This window comes from Strix uralensis, chromosome 13 (assembly GCF_047716275.1).
Source record: "Strix uralensis isolate ZFMK-TIS-50842 chromosome 13, bStrUra1, whole genome shotgun sequence".
NCBI lineage: Eukaryota > Metazoa > Chordata > Aves > Strigiformes > Strigidae > Strix > Strix uralensis.
The window spans coordinates 24320903-24342126 of NC_133984.1; the positions used below are offsets into that span (position 1 = coordinate 24320903).

At 51.3% G+C, this 21224-nt stretch overlaps 2 protein-coding genes across 2 annotated transcripts; both read right to left on the reverse strand.

Moving 5' to 3' along the window:
- Positions 1-525: 525 nt before the first annotated feature.
- RBM41 (RNA binding motif protein 41) lies at positions 526-8875 on the reverse strand. Its single transcript, XM_074882398.1, has 7 exons — positions 8817-8875; positions 7759-7875; positions 7014-7206; positions 4719-4923; positions 2971-3347; positions 2248-2395; positions 526-969 (listed from the first exon to the last, which is right to left on the reverse strand). Exons 1-7 carry the CDS (start codon positions 8822-8824, stop codon positions 812-814), a joined length of 1206 nt encoding a protein of 401 aa, XP_074738499.1. The 5' UTR covers positions 8825-8875; the 3' UTR covers positions 526-811.
- A 2323-nt stretch (positions 8876-11198) lies between these two features.
- On the reverse strand, positions 11199-21143 carry LOC141949152 (nuclear pore glycoprotein p62-like). Its single transcript, XM_074882397.1, has 12 exons — positions 20787-21143; positions 19884-20272; positions 19229-19339; positions 18651-18779; positions 17205-17300; positions 16087-16192; positions 15795-15939; positions 15527-15576; positions 15270-15404; positions 14500-14611; positions 13640-13706; positions 11199-11419 (listed from the first exon to the last, which is right to left on the reverse strand). The coding sequence occupies exons 1-12, from the start codon at positions 21065-21067 to the stop codon at positions 11328-11330; spliced, it is 1713 nt and encodes a 570-aa protein (XP_074738498.1). The 5' UTR covers positions 21068-21143; the 3' UTR covers positions 11199-11327.
- Between the last annotated feature and the right edge of the window lie 81 nt (positions 21144-21224).

Here is a 21224-nt window from a genome sequence, read left to right on the forward strand (position 1 = left end):
AAGCCAGCAGCTTGGCTCCGCTGGGTAAGCCTGGTTCCCTCAGTCACTCTCACCAAGTGCTTTGGACGTTGCTCTCCCAGGAGCACTGGGATACTCTGGGAAGCATATGACATTAGCTTGCCTTGTTCACAAAAAGTGCTAAAACATGTCAGCAGATAAACCGTGGCATCTGCCACAATGGTGCCCCACCAGAGCAACCACCCTCCCTGCCACAGGGCTTTACGGGGATCCCTAGTGAGGAGCCAATTTGTGGCCATAAAGCACCTGTGTAATCAGATACCTGTGCAGCCGAAGTGTCTGGAGGAAAAGGGGCTGTGGCCTTTTTTCTTGTCCTAAAGCAACGCATCTGCTGCCATCAGAGATGGGGCAGCAGCCCCACCAGTCCCCATACCAGTCCTGTACTCCAGCTCCCAGCACAGAGGCCAGGACTGAGCTCTGCTGACAGTCCTGCATCAGCAAAGTGCAGCGCACTTGGCTCTGGAAAACTTGTGCAGGACAAAGGTAAATAAATACACACTAAGGAAATACCGCAATAAATACATTTATTTACATGGCTTCCTCCCCCCTTGCCACAAAGGGCTGTGAAGGCAGACACACACATAGAACAGGAGGAAAAAGCCAGTACACCCCAACAGTGTGAAGACAGTGCCTATCTCTCTCAAGGAAGAGCCTAGTCCCCAGCTCTCCCCCTTCCCCATTTTGAGATTTATGGACCTGCATGTTAACTCCCAGCAGTCTTTCACCATCCCAGTTACAACCACGGAGCTCCCATGGCCCATGTAAATCCACGAGGTTCCCAGTTATCCATCCTTTACTTGGCAGGGGGGTTCCCTCCAGCAGAGGAGCAGGGGATGGCAGAGTCAGCCTCTGGCAAATGGCCCTTGCTTTTCCCAAATTCAATCACCAGGGGCTTCCCCTGAAGATTGTACCCGTTCACCAACAGCATGGCGTCCTGGGCCGACTGAGTATCTGCAACAAGAGCGCAAATTGGGCGCAGGTTACACGGCAAGTTCTGGCACGGACACACGTGGTGTTCACACAGATGTTCCTGGCTCACGGACCCGCAGCCTGCGCTGTGATACAGGGCGGCGCTGGGATCCTCCAGGCAGAGTGAGGTGCTGAATATAAACATGGCACCTAACAGGCTGCATCCCTTCTGTTTCGATGAATCTTCTTCCAATTCAGGAAAAAGCCTATGACGTGATGAAGTGCTAAGGCTTGGACAACAGGTCCAAGCCAGAGTTGACCTATAGATGAATCCTGTATATTTTATAACTGGTAACCATTGTGCTAGTAGGTACTGTGCTAGGATATAACAAACCACCTATGCTGATGTAAAAAGTGCTAAAGGGTTGAAGTATTGAAGCCTGAACAACAGGCCCTGAGCCAAAGCTGCTAACTTAGCATGTAGTCATTAGCAAAATACATATGCTCATTAATGAAAGATGTAGCCTAGATATCATATACTCATTACTGATGTGTCTATCCTGAATGTATTTTTTTATCCTTCTTTGTGTAGGTGCAAGTTAACAAGGCCACAGAGCCAGCTGTCTGGCCTTGGGACCAGATGTGTGGCCTTGTTCTGAAAGGGACATAAATAAATCAGATAAGCAGGCAAACTCTCTTGGATTCCCCTTTGAGCCCTGGCCAGGCTCTAGGGGAATCTGATTGGAGAGTGAAACCAGATTTTCCGCTCAAAACAAAGGTGCCAGTTATTCTGGCTTGCTGATTTTTGGTATATAAGGCTGGACCCGCTCACAGCGGATGGATGCCTCACCTACGGGTGGACACACCGTGTAGGACTTCCCACTTGCAGGGACAGGCTCTCCAAATCCTCCTTGCACCCGGGGCTGCCCAGTGCCTGCGGGTCTGGATGATGGTAACGAGTGCAAGTGGTGATGGATCTTTCTTAATCACTATTCTCCCTGTCTTATAGTAAAGCTTAAGTGCATTACCCTGTATTTTCCTATTTGTTTGCTTTAAGTGCATTATTCTGTCTTTCCTTACTGTATGTTTTCTGTATTATCCTGTTATATTATCCCCAGTAAAATACGCCTACTCTTTTCACTCTGGTGTCTGAGTTTAATTGGTATCCTTAATCAGCAAAACACGTGATAGGAAGAAGAGGGAGTGAACTCCCCTCCTTTTCCGTGGAGAGCAGGCTTGGCGTCAGCCCAGGGCCCTGCAGGGAGATGTGGCACCTTCTTAGGTCAGGGAAGATCAGACAGGCACGAAGCAGCGACTCACCAGGGAAGGTGATGAAAGCCTGACCCCTCATCCGGCCGCTCAGGAGGCGGAACTGTATCGGCGGGCTGTCCTCCTTCTGGAACCGAGCAAATAAGGACACCAGGTCCTTCATCGTCACTCGAGAGCCCAGGTTCTTCAAATACAGCACCTGTTCCAGACAGAGGGTCAGCTGGCCTGTGCCACGCAAACAGACACCTTTCAACCTGCTCCCAAGTCTGTACACCTCAAAGGTATGAATTAGTTCAGCCCCTCTGCCCTCCCAGCATCCTTCTTCCACCCGCATGCCAACAGTGGAGTTTGGAAGACAGGTGAGTGTACAGAGAAAGGCAGCTCTGGACCCAAAGGCATCATCGTGCTTGCCTGCACCAAGTGCTGATAGCTCGTTATTTATAAAACTCAACAAGCTCCAGTTACAGGTTAAGCACAGTTTGAGTAAAGTCACAGCTGGTCTGTCAGGCCCAAACAAGAAGAGCACATCTTGACTAGTGACCTGCCGGAGCCAGGAGGGGCTGGGGTCTGAAGTACAGCTCTTTGCCAGGCCGGGTGACTTCCCACTCGAGCCAAAGGTGTCCTTCCCTCCCAGAGTGGAGGCTGCTCTCCCTTGGCTGGGAGGATCAACCAAGCACCCTCCAGGCAACAGCAAAGAGGAGCCTTTGCCTGCTGAAGCAGCTTCAGGGCATGCTAAAGAGCAAGAAGAACAAATCCTGGCTCATCTCAACATACCTTGTTGGGCTCCCCAGGATGGTAGGACGAGAACCTGGGTATATTCCGGAGTTCTTCCTTCGAGAGACGGTTCTTGCAGATCTCCTCTTCCGGGACAAACTCTACAGGCTCTTTGATAATCACGTGCCTTGGAGGGGACTGATGGGGCCTTGTTTCAGGAAGGCTGGCACTTCTTGCCTGTTCTGCCTGCTCTTTCTGGTCTGGAAGCAATGACTCCTCAGCCACAAGCTCCTGCGGCGCCAAGGAAGGGCACAAGCATGGGTCACTCTTGGTAGGCTGAACTTCTGCAGGCCCCTTCTTGTTCAGCAGCTCTTGATAAACACTCTCCAGATGAATCATGGGGTCCTTTTCATCTGTTACCCTCTTCTGAGTGTCATCTAATCCACAACGGAGAAACACGGTAATGTGACTACCACCAAGAACCTGGAAAACGCACAGACTGCGGGAAGAGACACAGACAGGAGAAACCCCATTTCGACCCAGCCTCCATGCATCTGCCAGCCAGGCCCTGCAGGTTATTTAAAACAAGAACAGCCCCAGCAGCCAGCAAGTGCTGGTGTCCCAGCTCAGGATGAACCTGCAGAGAGCAGCAGCTGCACCATGAGCTTTGGAGAGAGCTCATTTCTTCCAGAGATGCCCTCACTAACGTATCTGCAGCCACATCTCAGCACATTCTAGTGACTCCTTCAACACACCCTCCTTCTCCTGGATGCATGGCCAGGATGTGCCACGCTGCCTTTCCACACTGCTACGTGGAAGATAAACTTTTTGCTTCCAGGGACAACGTCAGATTAAGCTCCCAGTTTTAAAGAAGGTCCATGGCATGGACTGACCAATGGCATCTCCTTTATTTGATGGAAATTAGGATAGAAGTGGCATCTCTCACCCTACAAGCCTCAACCTTGTTGCCTCTTGGTTTTGCTAAATGGCACAATGCTGACACCAAAGGAGGGAGCAGGGGCCAGAGGACACTGGGTCAGCTGGACATTACAGGTTGAACAGCATCAACACTGAGCAAAGGGGTGTTTTAGGAGGTTGGAGTTTAGAAGTTCCTCCTCACCTGCTATTGAATACTGTTTTACACACAAAAATCAGTCTGGGATGGAGCTTCATGCCCACATGTTCTCCAGCTAAAGCAGACTGGAGCAGTTTTTGCCATCTCTGGAAAACACCTCGACTCTCTATCCAGAAAAGTCACATTAAGCCACAGGCTCAGGGACAACACTGCTGGGGCAAGAAGTGCTGTCATCCCATGGACACGACACTGGGAATCAGTAACTGGGCTCCAATTCCACTTTGGCTACTGGGGGGAGCCTTTAATAACTCACTCCTACTCTTTCCTACCCTGTGTCTTTGCTTCCCTCCCACCCTTGCTAGACTGCAGTGAAATCAGAAGGGACGGTCTCCAGCCCCACACAGGCACCTCATGCCGCTCAGTGCAGCTTGAGGGGGACCTCTGGGCTCTACCAAAGCACAACCCTGGCTGCTCTTTGCACACCGAGCAGTACATATGGCACGTCAGCAAGATCTGTGCTTGCCAGAGATGGACTCCACAAGCTTCTGTATGAAACCCTTCCGAGAGCCCACTCTGTCTGCTCATGTAAGAGAGGAAAATATCTCCTCCCACACAGTGCCAAAACAGAACCATGTCTTCAGGGACAGAAGGCCAGACAGAAATGTGTTGGACTCCCACACACCCCAGCTCTCCGTGCTGGAGCAAAGACAGGAACAGCCTTGAGCCCGCAAACCTTCGTGGTAGAGCGCCCGGAGGAAGGAGTGGCGGTCTGTTCCCTGAAAGAGGGCATTTTCAATCTCCATCTCCCGCCGGCTCAGCTGCTTGCTGCCAGCAAACCTCTGTGGCAGGGCGAGTATGCGCTGGTGCTCTTCCATCTTCTCCTGGATGGCATGGAGTCGGTCCTGCGTGGCCTCCGGGGCAGCTCCCAGCCCAGAGCCCTGGAAGACAGGCACAGATTTGCTCAGATATGACACATGCCTCGTTTTCAGACAGTTGAATAACAGTCAAACTTCACATCCTCCAGCCCTGGAGCGGGTGTAACTGGGAACCACCCCCCGAAGAGCAGGTCACCAGGAGGTCCTGTTACTGCAAGGGTAGGACAGAAATACAACCACTCAGCAAGCCTCAGTTCTCGAGAGACGTGGAGAAAGAGCCCTGTTCTTCTGACCTTTCTGTGCTGCTTTCCCTTCCCTGGCCTTACGGTCTGACGGTGAAAACTTCCACCAAGCTTTTGGTCTATGGCCCTGGTATCGCTGAGAGAACCTTATTTGCTGAAAAGTGGACCCCAAGCTGCCGTCTGGCACCTGAGGGTAGGTTTACGCTGAGGACTAAACCCCTGACCTGCTTCACATGAGCCAGCTCCCAGAAACCATCCAGTGACTGCAGAACAGACCTCATAGCTAAGCTGGCTACGAGCGAGCATTCCTGTATAAACAAACCTCACTGCACAGGGCCAGGGCACTGCTACGATTCACCAGACTCGTGCTGCCAAAGCACAGAGACGTACCCCAGCTGTAGAGGTGCATTTCTGTTCCTCCATCCACCCCTACTGAAATCTAGAGACCACACTTTAATGGGGCTGTAGGTGGATTTTCTTTTCTCAAATTCAGTTCAAGAATTACTGTGACAGATCCTTCTGCCTCAGGCTTTCTCCCTGCACTGAGCACTATCTAACAAAGACTTTCCTATGGGTACCCTTCCCACCTGACTGCATAGGCCCACACGTGCACAGCTTCCATTCACCACTTCACAGCTTCCCTGGGGCACAAAAGGCTGTTTATATGGAAAAGCAATTCCAGGAAATCATCTGTAATACTTTGTTTTCAAAAAAGCTGCAACTTAGCAGCTGAAAATAATAGAAGCCTGCACTTGGTACTTTGCAGGAGAGCTCCACGGCCAGTCTGAAGTCCTCTCTATCTCAGCTTGGTGGAATCTTTCACTCAGGGCCTCCACGTACAAAGCTGCACATAGCTACCTGACTTGGGCTTTCTCTCTAAATATTATTCTTCTCCCACGAGCTGTAGAAGATGTGCCCTCATGTCACTGGTTCTTTCTGCCAGAGTAGTCTTTTCCACACTAATCTTTGTTTCTAAACATCCCAGAACTGATTTCATACCAAATACAACAGCTGGTACTGTTGACATTAATTTTCATTTTAAAATTAACACCACCCCTCTCTAAACTCTAATTAATGCAGGCCACACCAGGGCTGGGTTTGCATTTAAACACCAAGCAAGAAATTACTTCAGCTGAAGAGAGGCAAACCCATGATTACTACAGATGACTTCCTCCTGCACACAGCCATTGCTGAGGAAGAGGAGGAGAGGCAGAGGGAAGCCAAGGGTCAGCCCAAGTCTTGTTTTGCACCGCACCTGACATAGGACAACCCCAAACGCCCCTTGTATCTGGAAAGTGAAAGAAAGGGTGAAGGTAGAGGAAGGGGAGAAACCTGCTTTGGCACTGCTCTGCTGCAAACCGCACCCAAAGAGGAGCACATCACCGCAATCACACACTTGGTCTAACAGCTCTGCACTACTATCTTTACATGGCTGTTTCAAGTCCCTTGAAGCATCTCCAAGCCCCTGAGGAGAGCATACAAAACCCTCCCTACAGACAGCTATCCCAAGCCAGCCATGTTACCCACAGATGTGTTAGAAGGAGGAAGTTGAGGCACTTTGAAGTGTTTCCTCCTTTTTCTCCTCTAGCCTTTAAATCCTTCTTACACAGGTATAAGCAGGTTAAATTATTTGCTTGAGACCATCAAGGTAGAGGCAGGAATACAGTCAGGTTCTGCTGTGTTCCAAAGGACCAACTCCTCTCTCCACCATAGCTTTTAGCACAGACCATTCCACCAAAGAAAACAGGCCAGAAGAAATGTGGGATCATGCTGGCCTAAAACCAAGAGATACATGGAGTGGCCATTCTTTACCAGAGGGCTTCCAAAGAACTTGCACTTTCTAGCAGGGTGCCACAGGCCATGGGGTCAGAGGGATGGGACCACATTCACATCAGAGCAGAGCGTGCCTACCTTCCCTGCCGAAGCCCGGTTCTTCCAGAGCAGGATCTCCGAGTCGGAGAGTCCCAGTTCCCGGAGAGAGGCAGTTTCTTTGTTGCTCTCCTGCAGGGCCTGGAACTGTGACAAGGTCAAGGCTCCTGCAGCCTCCTCCCCAAATGGCTTGTAAAAAGCTGCAGGGGCAAAGCATCTCCGCTTTGACTTGCACCTGTAACCCAAAGCAACAGAACAGCAGAAACAGCTTAGCACCGAGAAACTAGAGGAATAGGAAGGGGCTGGCTTCTCCCCCTAACCATGCTTGGTCCTGCTGCACCTGGACAGAGGTGCTGTGTTTCCAAAACACAACTGAGCCACAGTCTCCCGACCCTTTCCCAAGCCCACGAGAACCTGTGGGCAGGAAGGTGCCCCAACACAAGCAAGAGGCATCCAGTGACACCGTAACACCCTGCAGGTACAAGCACAGGCCAGCCTGGGGGGGATGAGCTCTCCAGCCTAGAAACATACCCCTGTGTCTGGCCCAGGCAAATTGGTTATTTTCACAAAATAAGTTACCATCAGTGTTTGGTCCAGGAGACAAGGAGTGCTTAACTCCTGCTGGGGTGTCCGGGCAGGAGACCCAGCAAAGGAGGAAGGGTTTCTGCAGCTGTTTTGGCAGACAACAGCCTGCACCAATGTCTCCCCAGGGAAGCGACACTGCTGCTGCCCCTCCCATGGCCCAGCAGGCCCCCGGCAGCCCCCCAGGGGCCAGATCGGGACTTACTGCTCGATGGAGACAGTGGTATCGAGCTGGTGGTGAAGGAGGCTCTTCAGCTGCCTCTCTCCTTCTGTCTCCAGGTCTTCCAGGAGGAGCTCATCGCTGGACAGGCTGCTGTTGACCCTGGGGCACACAAGCACAACGCAGAAGTGGGCAGGAAGGCAACAAGGAAAACACTGCTCAAAACACACCAGCACTACAGCCTCTCTACCTCCCTGTTTTCATGGGATTTGAAGCATGAGGAATCAAAACTACTTGACTAAAGCTTCGACTAACATTAACTAGAAAAGCCAAGATTTGGGACTACTTTGAGAAAATTAAGAATACCCCTGGGAGTTTTTTTTTTTTTAAAAAAAAAAAGACTAATCACATACAATCTTATTTTTATTGCTGGAAAGTTGCTTTGTATCAGTAAACAGACACTGCTAGTTTCAAATGAGTCAAGAAAGAAAGAAAATGAGGGCAAAGAGAAACAGTGAATTTGAGCAGCACTTTATGGCAAACTCCCTCTTCCCTTCCTGGGGTTTCTGGAGTTGGCTGTCTGTCTACACACCTCATCCCTACGAGGCAGCGTGGCCCTGCTGCCCTTTGAGATGAGATGGGCTCCTACACCCTGGGCTCTGCTGGAGCAGTGGGAGCTGCGGAACCAGGCTGCTGGCAGCAGCTCGGCTCGGCCTTCCCACGGCTGGGAGGGGAGGCCCACGCCTGTCCCGGGAAGCCGTTCTGGGCCGACTCTGCGCCGGCGAGGGCTGGCATGTGACCCACTTTGAGGTGAAAGCGTTCGCTGCCGCTTTTGGGATGACGGCAGCTCCAGGAGGGTTTGACGCCCCCAGCGAAGCGCCCAAAAAGCGGCTTTGCCAGGCCTCAGCGCCTCCACAGCATATCGCGCCCGGTGAGGCGCCGGAGATCCCCCGGGCCGTTCTGTCACCCCGAGCGAAGGCCGACACGAGCTCCACGCTGGCTGTTTGGGAACACCAGGGAAGCTCCCGGGAGCCGGCGGGGACCAGCTCCACTCCGGCCCGCTCCCGGCCCGCTCCCGACCCGCCGCCGCCGCCGCCGCTCACCTCCGCATGGCCGCGGCCCGCCCGCCCTGCACCGCCCGCCCCGCGCGGGGGCTGCTGGGAGGTGCCGGCAGCGGGTCCCGCCTCTTCCGGGTCAGGGCTCAAGGGGCAGCGACGGCGGGAACCCCTCAGGGCACTAAAATGGCTCCGTTCCCCCGTGAACACCCGCAGCGAAGGGTCTGGAGCCTCCGCAGGGGTTTCCCACAGGTCCCACCAACAACAGGCTCCTCTGGAGCAGCTGTGAGACTCCCCTCCCTCTCCTCTAATGACCATGAAGTCCACACACAGGGGAAAGAAAAAGCTAACGAGCAACTCACAAGTTTTAACTCACATTAAAGGCACTAAATCGGTCTAGTAAGAGGGCCCTTCCCTTTCTCCAGGGGACAATAAAGACAAAGCCGACGGGGTGCAGGCAGAGGTAGGTAAACTCACACTAAAGCCCACTACACATTATTTGTGCCCCTTCAGCATTTCCCAGAATAGAAGCATAAAGGGGCAAAGGAGAACCGAGTATGAGGGCAGTTTTCTCAATAGTGATCATTCACTTCCCTCTACGAGTAAAGATACATTGGAACGTGCATGATAATCACACTTACCAAAAACCAGTGATAGGACTCTGCCTCCTAAAAAGCCTTCGCAGCAGACTCGTTGACCAGGTTCTTTCCTGCACCCTTGCGACTCAACAAACTACACGACACCAAATCACCACACAAGCACCATTCTTCTACTGGCACATCGAATCATCTTTAATTGCGCAGAAATTGTGCTTACAGGTACCAGCACAAGCACTTTATTGCCAAAAGCACAGAGAACAAGGCCCGCTCTCAGAGGTGGAAGCATACCTAACTTAAACACAAACTCCAGCTGGCGACAGGAGGAACTTGAGTCTCTCAGACTGCTGCAGCTCCTTCTGAGGAGAGCTCTTCATTAAACCATCTCTGCACGGACCTGCAGAAAAGCTGAGCAAGTCCCGACCGAACATATTCAAGTTATGCTGAAGTACTGGAGAGCTCAGCCGTGGAGGCACACGCTGCCTGCATCCCTCAAGGGCAGCGTTTGTGCATCTCACCAGTCTGCATGCAGTTATAAACAACAGAGACACAGAGCACACGCTTTCTGCACAAACTACGACAGGGCGACCTGCTTATTGGATGAGGGAAAGGCTGTGGATGTTGTCTACCTTGACTTCAGTAAGGCCTTTGACACCGTTTCCCACAGCATTCTCCTGGTGAAACTGGCTGCTTGAGGCTTGGATGATTGCACACTTTGCTGAGTAAAAAACTGGCTGGATGGCCGGGCCCAAAGAGTTGTGGTTAATGGAGTTAAATCCAGTTGGCGGCCGGTCACGAGTGGTGTCCCCCAGGGCTCTGTTTTGGGGCCACTCCTGTTTAACATCTTTATTGATGATCTAGACGAGGGGATCGAGTGCACCCTCAGTAAGTTTGCAGATGACACCAAGTTGGGTGGGAGTGTTGATCTGCTGGAGGGTAGGGAGGCTCTGCAGAGAGACCTGGACAGGCTGGAGCGATGGGCTGAGGCCAACTGTATGAGCTTCACTAAGGCCAAATGCCAGGTGCTGCACTTGGGCCACAACAACCCCCAGCAGCGCTACAGGCTTGGGGAGGAGTGGCTGGAGAGCTGCCAGTCAGAGAGGGACCTGGGGGGGTGATTGACAGCCGGCTGAACATTAGCCAGCAGTGTGCCCAGGTGGCCAAGAAGGCCAAGGGTATCCTGGCTTGTATCAGCACTAGCATGGCCAGCAGGGACAGGGAAGGGATCTTGCCCCTGTACTCGGCACTGGTGAGGCCGCCCCTTGATGACTGTGTTCAGTTTTGGGCCCCTCACTACAAAAAGGCCATTGAATGACTCGAGCGTGTCCAGAGAAGGGCAACGGAGCTGGTGCAGGGTCTGGAGCACAGGTCTGATGGGGAGCGGCTGAGGGAACTGGGGGGGTTTAGTGTGGAGAAGAGGAGGCTGAGGGGAGACCTCATGGCCCTCTACAGCTACCTGAAAGGAGGGTGCAGAGACCTGGGGATGAGTCTCTTCAACTAAGTAATAAGTGATAGAACAAGAGAGAATGGCCTCAAGTTGCGCCAGGGAAGGTTTAGACTGGGTATTAGGAAGTATTTCTTTCCAGAAGGGGTTGTTGGGCGTTGGAATGGGCTGCCCAGGGCAGGGGGGGAGTCCCCATCCCTGGAGGTGTTTAAGAGGCAGGTTGACATAGCACTGAGGGATCTCGTGTAGTTGAGAACTGTCAATGTTACACAAATGGTTGGACTGGATCATCTTCCAGGTCTTTTCCAACCTAGACGATTCTGTGATTCTGTGAACTTCATGCCCCTCTCAGACGGGACGAGGTGAATGCCAGCCAGACACTGCAAAGACTGCCTTTGGAACAAACAACAAATTTTATTGCAAGAAAAGAAACAAGCCCAAACCAGAACGTGAGATCTAGGTCCCCAAAAACCTCTTTTCTGTTGAGACCACAGGTTAATCCTTTAAACTTAGAGCCATTCAATCAAACGTGATCCGAAAACTGCGCTCCTGCTCCTTGCGGCGGCTCTCGCAAACCTTTGTCACCTCTTCCACCTTCCTCTGCAACACGGCTGTGGGAGAAACAAGCCGTTAACAGTCACCCGAACACACAACCCTGCACAGTTCCGCCCGCAGAAGGAGACAGAAAAACATTCTGACAGTCACTCAGATGTGACAGTGCACAAAGGAGGAGGGCCACCCAACACAGAGCACTGCTAACCCTCCAAGGCAAAGACGACCGTCTAAGAAGTATTCTGAGGCATTCCGGGACCGGCAGGCGGAATCGGAGGGGTCCTGGGACACGCTGTGGACGCTGCTTGCCAGGCCCGTTTGCTGTAGTTCCAGGGCGCTGCATCCGAGAGTAGAGCAAACCCTCCCCGAACAGGAACTGCAAGCTGGTCTGCAATTGCTCTGCAAACCAGCTTCCCCTACCCACCCCTGCTCAACTCGCTCTGAATTATGCAAATCACAGGTGAAGCACACAAGAGGACAGAAATACATACACCTTTTCTTGCAGGATATCACAGAGCCATAACAAGCTTTTAACGGTAAATACAGAAAGGGCGGTGCAATCGCACAGAAGAGCTGCAGAGCACTTGCAGCCACAGCACAGATCGTCTGTTATTTGCAGATCACGGAACTGGAAATACGTAAGGAAATACTGATCGTCAACTTTAAACGCATCAGGCATCGCAACACACAAACAATCTGGGCACAGGCTAAAGCAGTTTCTGAGTTCATTCCATGAAAGCTTATCAGAAGCTATGCAACAGGGCTACGGATTAGGTCGGCCCGTGGCTTGGAGAGAGATATTCCAGGTTCGGTTCCATTTCGTGCATCGTGCCAATCCCAGCATCTCCCAGTAACGAATTAAGCAACGCGTTTCAGTTTGCCACTTTTCAAAACTTCACCATGCAAAAACGATTATGGCACAAAATGGCAGTCTGCTTCCCTGCCTCCCAGATCTCTCCTGCTCAGCCTGGAATTCAGGTGTAACTAGGACAGAGGAGACTGGCTGCTTCTCTCAGGAAGAGGCAGAAGGTCAGAACAAGGCTTTGTCCAAACACTCCTTTCACTCGTGGAAGCAGCACCACCCCACGTCCACGTTCATCAAGGCCATTTAATTGTAGCAGTAGGGTTAACAGCAATTCAAATGAAGTGCCACACTTGCACAGGACTGTTTAACAAGTCAGACGAGTTAATAGCCACCGTGTCTGAGTGTGCCGAGAAAAGATCACCGGCTGTTGTGAAACCGTCCTGGATGTGTCCCCCACGGAGCCAAACTGGTAACGTTACCTAAGCACAGATGTCCTAGTTCTGGTTTGTGGGTTGGGTGGGGGTTTTTTCAGTACAAAAAGACTGTTAAGGAACGTGTCCTTCCCAGGCCTACTTGATTCACAAATGGCAAGGGCTACGCAAAGGCTTACTTCAAACTTGCATCCTTTTCCACCATACCACTTAAGTGCACACAGTAACAGGAATTCTTCTCCTTGCTAAGAACCCCACAGAAACACACATTAACCTTTTGAGAACCTGCAATTACTTGGGCTTATTGCGTCTTTCTTGTTTGAAGGTGAACTGAAGATGAACTGTTTCTTTAGATCGACACTTCCCAGCACAGAGAATGAATCGTTATTAACTGAGAAGACAATTTCCTGGGTTCTGAATGACAGAGGGAAAAAACGGGTCGCCTTTCTAGGAAAATGTAAAGGAATCCAGTTGCTGTTTTCACACACATTCTACAAAGTCACAATTCTGATGCCACAGGAGGTGCACCAGATTTCCCAATGAAGGCATGTTTGGAATATATGTTCTGGAAGAAAAAGCCAAATTCAATCCTGACCTAAGCCAGTAACACTATTTACACATGGACAGCATTATGCCTGATTTCACCCAAGTACACCAGGCATGGTTTTGCCTGGATTTTGCTTGCAGTTGTGGGGAGGAGGAGGATAATAATATTACACACACACACTTCACCAATTTTCCTATTCCAAAGGAAAGCCCCGCAACATTTGAGAAGCGGAAATATTTAACCTTAGCTTGACATAAGGTTTTCACTTTACGCTGATGCATGCCAAGCAGTGCTTTTCTGTAAAACATCAGCAGTTGCCAGGAATTACTTCTCAGCAGGGGCCTTAATGCACATCAGAATTCAAGCACAGAAGGGACAGTGTCACTGAGAGCAAGAAGGAGAAGACTCCTCAGGAATATTCAGGAATTCATCAAGAAGCACATGCACACATGCTACATGCGTTTACATTCCCCAACAGCTGCAAGACGACTCTCACCTGAGTTCTGGTCAATCCACTGCAACGAATCCATGTGCGCATTCAAAATTTTACAGATCTGCTGAAGCTGAGCAGAAAGAGAAGGTGCAAGTCATTTGTTGTGCTACGTCAAAACTAAGAGCAGTAAAAGACAGCCTGCCCGTCCCTGCCTTTGGAACACAATGCAATCAAATTTCTCGTACGCACAGCTCCACTATCCTAGCAGCCACTTTCCCAGGGAGTCTGTGCAGCAACTGTGCTGCTTTGCTTCTCTTTCCCATCAAGGAAACAGACTGGTTTAGAGTATATGCCTGTGGCTTCGGCTCATTCCAGTTCAGACCTAGGAACCACCACCACGGGAATCACCTGAGGTTTGACGGGGCAACAGTAAGATGGAGTGGGAGCTGGTGATGAAGATGAAAAGAGCTGGTGATTCTGATCTTGTTTTCATGGGGATACAAAAGTAGTACAAGATACAAGAATCAGCAGCTATGGAGGGCATTCTGAACAAAATTGAGGTTTGCCATGAGAAAGACGCAGGCAGTGGAGCACACAGCCGGATCAAAGTTAAGAAATGTCTCAGAAACAAGTTGTAATCTAGGTAAAAATTAGACAACAAGCCAATAACCACAGTTCATGCCAGAATGAGATACTCTGAAAACTATTCACAGAACTGCAGAGTAAGGACCCGAGTCAGGCCGGCTTGTGCTGTGTTATAATGCAAGTTTTACCAGAAGAGAACCAACCCAAGGACAAAACAAAACACCCTTCCAAGGCTGAAACCACAGGCAGGGGGGTATCCATGAGTGGACAAAGAGTTACAACTGTTTAAATAGCCTTTGTCTCTTTACCAACATGCAAAAAATAAACCTTTGATTTACCGGGTCACTCGTGTCAGCTGGGCCTCTTGATGTATTCAAGTGCTCAGTGATGTCCTTCAGATCTTGTGCCATACGCTTCAACTGGGCATCTATGTTTTCAGCCAGTTTATAGCTGCAACACACACAGAAACAAAGGTCAGAATGTTTAAAGTGAACATCGGAAGACCTGCTCCCAGTCACTCCCACTCTGGGTGATCAGAATCAGCTGCCACACCGTTCAGCCAAGGCCGGCAGATACATGGGAGCAGCAGCACGAGAGGATTCTGTCACACAGAATCTTCCTCTCTTGACAGATGCACGGAGACAGACAAGCAATAGTGTGGAGGCCTTTCTGGAAGTTCTGTCACAACCAAAGGAAGATTCACTCTTCAAGATTCAGATCTCTTGAACCCAAAAACCACTTCTTTTAATTACCCTGCTACCATCCAACACTTCAGGCTTACAAGGATGCCTGAGCCACACATAGCACATCCTCCTCTCATTGCTTCTATCACTAGATAATTACTCCTTTTCAGAGATTATGCCAAAATTAGTAACCTTTTCCCAGACAGCTGATTACACCAACAGCCAAAGAGCTTTCCAGGCTCATTCCAGGCAATTCCCGTTTCTAATGCGTAAAAACTACGTTGCCATGCATAAATCAGGATTACATATTTGAAAAAGGCCACTGACTGTACAATCTTGTCACGCATCCCAACTCTACTTCTTGCTGACTGACCATCACCACATTAGCCTGCTCATCACACGCTCAAAGCAGATTTCTGTCTTACGTCCTCTCCCGTTCTTCATCGGCGTGCTGCAAGTAGATAGTCCCGCTCTGCTCCTTCACAGACTCCTCCAGAGGGGTCAACAAGTCTTCAAGCTCCTTCTGCTGCGACAGAATGAAGTCTAGTTCCTGATCCAGTCTGGAAAGAGAAGATGGTAACTACCCCACTTAGAGGTTATCTACATTCTAGATCTGCCATACCACAATGCAAGAAGATGCAAAAAAGAAACATGATCATCTCAAGAGTTCATAGTTCCGTACCTCTTCTGATCAAGCTTCACTTTCTCTACTTCTCTGTGCAATGAAGTAATCTGGAAATAGAACACAACTACATTATAAAAACACAGAAGTTTGTAAACTCACAGAGCAGACTTCCAAGCTTCAATGCCTACAGACCAGAACAGACATCCAGTGAGTTTTTCAAAAGCCCCCAGATGTTAATCCACACTAGATGTTTGCTGCCTCTGTAACACCAAAGGCCTTTAAGGACCTAAGCAGGCAAAATCAGGTTACACTGGATGTCACTTACTTTCTCTCCATTCTCGATCAGTGTCCGATCCCAGGCATTAACTTGTGTAGCTTGATGCAGAAAGTGTTTCTCTTGGTCTTCCAGTTCCAGACTCCACTTGTTTATCAAACTCTCCAGCTGGGCATAAGTCATGACTGGAGGCGTGCTGAGAGGAAGCACAAGACAGTACAGAACAGAAGATCAATAACCAAAACACCAACCTGACAACACTCATTTCCCCTCCCTCCGCCAGACACCAGCACTAATACTGCCTCTTGCCCCAGTCAGGAAATAGCTGTAACACAACACTCACCTGGAGGTTGTGGTGGTGATGGCAGCTGTAGAAGTCCCAGCTCCAATGGCACCAGTTGTAGTTAATGGCTTAAGATTCAAAGCAAAGCCAGAAGCAGAAGTAGTGCCTGAACGAAGAGATGCAAGTCAAGCAACGGAAGAGGACACATCTGCTGCCGAGCAAATGAAGAACAGGTCCAATATACACTTCTAAGCGCAGTGCTCTATGAGCTCAAATAGGTCCCTTAAACAAAAAGCAAATCCCACGTCTGTCAGGAAGGGAACGAAGCACATCTTGACACAGGAGGAGTGGACTATACATGCCTGACCAGGAGCTCGAGCAAAATGAGGAACTGTCAGCCTGCACTTAACTGGGCATTATTCAAAGAAACACAGCATGAGCCCAAACTCCCCTCAATCTCCTCGGGTTTTAATATTAGACCTAATAACTATCAGCACACCCAGTTCCTCTCCTCCATCTTTGCAGAAGATGAAACGTCTGTTTTCACGGAGCTAAAAGCATCTGTCGGATGGTACTGCCAGCCCGTCAGACAGCACTGCCAGGCACTGGGCTCAAATTCTTCACAGTCCCTCCAGAAACAAGCTTTACAAAGACCCTGAGAGCCGAGCAGCATCCATGTCATTACACTAAAAACTGAACGGTAACTGCAACCAGAAAAGGATGTTCAGTCCTGAATCCCAACGCTGTGCAGCAGCAAATTCCACTGCAGGTCTTCACATGAGGGTTGTCACTTAGATATACACCCATCTCTGATCTGGGTTTTTGGGAAGATAATGAAATCCAACCCTTTGAGACTTCCAGTATGGAAGAAACAGATTAAAGGGGCACAACTGGGACATAAAACATCTCTCCCTAACACTCCCTGCAAGTCTTTGGCCTCTCCCTCCCCCATCAGACATCCCTCCCTCACCTCTTGGAGCAATTCTGCACCCACACAGGCAGGCTGGAGGAGGAGCAGCTCATCTATTTACTCGACTTGCTCCAGACTAGAACATCAAAGCCCACGGGCGATCCTTCACCCAGAGGCCCTTTGCTGTGCACAGGCTCTCAGAAGTCATACGGAATGTGCGTTTGGGGAGATGCAAAAGAGGAGCAGTCAAAGAAAAGCTAATTCTTACTAGTGGCAGTGCTTGTTGCGGCAGCTGTCGTTCCAGGAATCTTTAAGCCAAACCCAAGTGTTCCAAGACTGGCTGTCCCAGTGGAAGGGGCACCAACTGTAAACAGAAGACAGCATTGAAGAGTCTGTGTAACCCGTCAAATACTGTGCCCCTTTGAAAAGCCCCACCCTCCCTGCTCTCCCATCTTCACCTGGTCTTTATTTGTATCAGCCAGGATCACTGTTTAGGTGAAGGATCACTCAGACACAACACAATAAAAGGCAGGCTGAAGCTACAAAGGAGCCAGAATGCTCTGCGATTCTTCCAGGAAGCTTTACGGACCCAGGTGCCAAGCTACCGTCGCTTCTCTTTACCTATTCTGCATTATCTAACATTTCACTGCTAAAATAAGCAAAGGGTACTGGGCACTGGCAGGCAGGAAATGCAACCCCTGCATCAGTCTTCCTTGCTAAAGCAACACAACTGCACAGAGTGCAGGAAACTCGCTGGTCACGTCTCAGTTGCCTGGAAACAGCCCCTTAGAATGCCCCTTAGCTCAAACACTGAGATTAAGGTCAGCTCTGGAACAAGAGTAGCAATGCAAGCATTGGGGAGCCACCAAAACTACAAGTTGCTAGGCTGCTATATATGGCATCTACACATTGCAGCTGATTAGTTAAAAGTAATCAGTGTGGCCCTAACATAAAAACTTGGGAAGGTGTTTGGGTGCAGCTGCCCAAATTTTCAGAGGTAGGTGTAAGACAACACCACATAGGGAACAGTTGTATTGGCTCTGGTGAACGTTGACATTTACTGTCACTAGTCTCCATAATCAAAGGAAGCTGAAGCGTTAACATCTCACTGCAGGCTGAGAAGGAATGCTCTTAGGACTGTCTTCAAACCTGGGCTACTGCCTTAATGCCATCAGAAAGCAGACACTACTTCCTGACATAAAAGGAATTTTGCAAGAGAAAACTTGCCAGTTTTTACCAGAGGAACTTGCAAACATACAGCTGTGTGAATCCTTTGTTTTAAGCATGCTGCATCTCCACTGTCACAGGCCACTGCTCTTAAAGAAGGGTGGACACCTAATGCAAGAGGCAGAGGTAACCAGACTCAAGGCACTGGGCTCTGGCAGAAGCAGCTGAAACACCCCTGGAAAGCTCAGGTGTGGCGATACCACCCAGACAGGGAAACAAAAAATTCTCTGACAGCTAAAACTGCCCCGTGCTGCTTGCCCACTCTGAATCCAAAGTGCGCTTTGGTTTACACAAAACCCTCCACATGCCTCAGCCCTGAAGAAAGTTTGCCACAAATCACAAAGAAGGAAGGTGGCAAACAGCAGGAAGAGCTGGCCTTTGAATTCTCCCGTTACCCCAGCAGCTGCAGCTCCACTACTGACGGGCAGCACCGACCACGCGGCTCTTTTATTCCCCCAACAGCTAAAATCTGTGCGCTGGGACTTACGTGAGAGGCCCGTGCCTGTAGACGATGTCGGTGCTGAAGAACTCACTATAGATGAGAACAACGTCGGCCCCGTTGAGCCCAGAACGGAGGTCGTGGTGGTAGCGGCCGTTGTAGCAGCTGTGGATGTCACTACCAAGGGAAAAAGCGCCCGTCTTGTACAACCAGACCACACCAAGCTCTCGCCCGTTTCAGAAGAATCATGCTGAGAACGCGACACAAATTGGCCTACATCCATTTTCTAAGGATGTCAGAATTCTTAATTATTCTTCCTCTTATTCTACCTCAAATCTACCTCTTTTCCAAGGTATCCTTTGAACTTGTGGCACCCTCCCGCTACACTCCAGCAACAACCACACAACAGAATTTGGCACGTGGGACGCAATAAAAAACACAGGATACTAAGTTCAGTGGCTGTACGAACTGTCACAGAATCCTGACGCCATGGCAAATTCACAGTGACAAACACTTCTCGCCCATTTCCAGACTCCAGTTTAGAAAACTAATCCCAGAAGGAGAAGCAGATTCACAAAGTCACAAGCGGAGTCACAAAGTCCTTATTTGCTACAATCACCTCCTACCTCCAAGTTTGGTTCCAAAGGACAGAGCGGGTCCCTGGCTGGTACTAGTGGTCAGCGTTGCCATGGGTGCACTAGTGGCTGCTGTGGAAGTCAGGGACCCAAAGCTGAGACCTGAAACAAGTACAAGGAAAAGACAAAACTTTTACTACAGAGACACTGTAGCTTCCACTGACCCCAGCAACTGTCAGGCCAGAAGCAGTAAGAGTATAAGAAAACATGAATATTCAAAGTAACAAAAACTCTTGCGTTACGCAGGAAATCGAGTCGGGCTAAGAAGCTCCTTAGGGAAAGAGACTTTCAAGAATGATTCTAGCACAGACGAACATCCCCCTCGCCCCAGAGCTGATGACCTTCCCTCCGAGGCCTGCACTGGCATCAACAAGGAAATCAAAAGCTGCAGACGGAACTTGTGCCGGACTCTCCGCTTCTACACGCACTGGCACAACTATTTCAGCCTCCAAACCCAAAGGCTGATTAGCAATTGCTACTCGTCACTAGAGACCCTGGACAAGCACGTGACAGAAACCACCGATTCCAGCCACTCGCTTCATTTTGCACCAGCAGAAGCCGGCGGCTGCAGAACCTCCAGCCCAGCCCCACTCGCCCTCCGTGCCGCCAGCCCTCCTCACTGCCGCTGCCGAGCCCCGGCACTCACCGGCAGGCTGCCCCCCGAGGCTGAAGGGCGTTGCTGACTGGGTCGCAGCTCCTAAGGTGGCAGCCGTGGTGGCAGCAGCTGCCGGGGCCGTTCCAAAGCTCAACCCTGCGGGCACGGCTGACGGAGCTGCAGCGCTGACGCTGAAGCCGGCTGCTCCGGCTTGAGTTGTGGTAGCGCTGGAGAACGTAAAGCTTCCAGTTGTCCCAGACTGGGAGGTGGTGGCGGCGGTGGTGGTGGCGCCAGCAGATCCAAACACAAAGCCAGAAGGGGCTGCTGCTTGACTTGAGGGCGTGCTGGTTGGTACCGAGCTACCAAATCCAAAGCCCCCTGTGATTCCAGTAGCTGGAGTTGCAGTACTGCCTCCAAAGTTTATTTTTGGAGCATTTGCCCTAGAGAAGAAAAGAAGACAATCTGCTTGAGACATACACCCAGTCAAGCGCCGAGGCGACTTTCTTACAGACCGTGTGCCGACTGCAGACACACCTTTCAAAGAGATGTGCACTCGATCAGCTTCATCTTTCAATTCTGACACCACCTGTGACCTGCAATCCCCTGTGAAGTCTCTTTGTACCGACTCCCCCTCAATTACCTCCACCCACCCAGGCCCCAGAAGGCACTCAGAGTCACAGAATCACAGACCGGCGCGCCAACACCTTACTCTGAACACCCATGCGATAAAGCCGGCCCTGACAAAGATCGGGTCTCGCCGGACGCGCTCCCGAACGTGCTCGAGGGCCGTGGGCGTTCGAAGGCGCAACAGCAACCGGTTCCCCTCCCCCGAGAACGCCGCCAGAGGCTTCCAAAGCGGCAAGGACGCCGCCGCCCGCCCGCTGCCCAGCGGCCAGGGCCGCTCACAAGGCCCCCAGCCCCGCCCCGGCCCCGGCCGCCCCCCGCGCCCCTCACCCCAGCGGGAACACGTTCGCTGCCGGCGCCGCGGGGGCCGGCGCCGGCGTCCCGAAGCTGAAGCTGGCGGGCGGCGCGGCAGCGCCCGGCCTGCTGAAGGAGAAGAGCCCGGCGGGCTGGCTGCTGGCGGGCGCCTGGGCCGCGCTCCCGAAGCTGAAGGCCCCCGAGGCGGCCGGCGTGGAGAAGGAGAAGCCGGTCGTGGCCGTCGTGGCGGCCGTCTTCGGCGTGCCCAAAGCGAAGCCGCCTCCCGCCGCGCCCGACCCGAAGTTGAACTGGTTCATGGCGGCCGCGGCCCGCGGGCAGACGGACAGCTACCGACGCCGCGATGACGCACGGTACCGCCGCTCCGCTCCGCTCCGCGCCCGCCCCTCGCCCCGCCCCCAGCCGCCGGCCGCCTCTTCCCGCCCTATTGGCTGGCGCCGCCGCCGCTCGTGGGCG

What these genes read in the sequence shown, in the direction of transcription:
- LOC141949152 (XM_074882397.1), bottom strand. Translation starts at nt 21,067, where the DNA reads ATGAACCAGTTCAACTTCGGGTCGGGCGCGGCGGGAGGCGGCTTCGCT. An exon ending in GCGAACGTGTTCCCGCTGGG is followed by an intron (nt 20,273 to 20,786) that starts GTGAGGGGCGCG and finishes TTTCTTCTCTAG; the next exon opens with GGCAAATGCTCCAAAAATAA. An exon ending in CGCAACAAGCACTGCCACTA is followed by an intron (nt 16,193 to 17,204) that starts GTAAGAATTAGC and finishes CTCTTCGTTCAG; the next exon opens with GCACTACTTCTGCTTCTGGC.
- RBM41 (XM_074882398.1), bottom strand. An exon ending in ACCACTGTCTCCATCGAGCA is followed by an intron (nt 7,207 to 7,758) that starts GTAAGTCCCGAT and finishes TTTGGGTTACAG; the next exon opens with GTGCAAGTCAAAGCGGAGAT. An exon ending in ACCGGGCTTCGGCAGGGAAG is followed by an intron (nt 4,924 to 7,013) that starts GTAGGCACGCTC and finishes CCTGTCTTCCAG; the next exon opens with GGCTCTGGGCTGGGAGCTGC.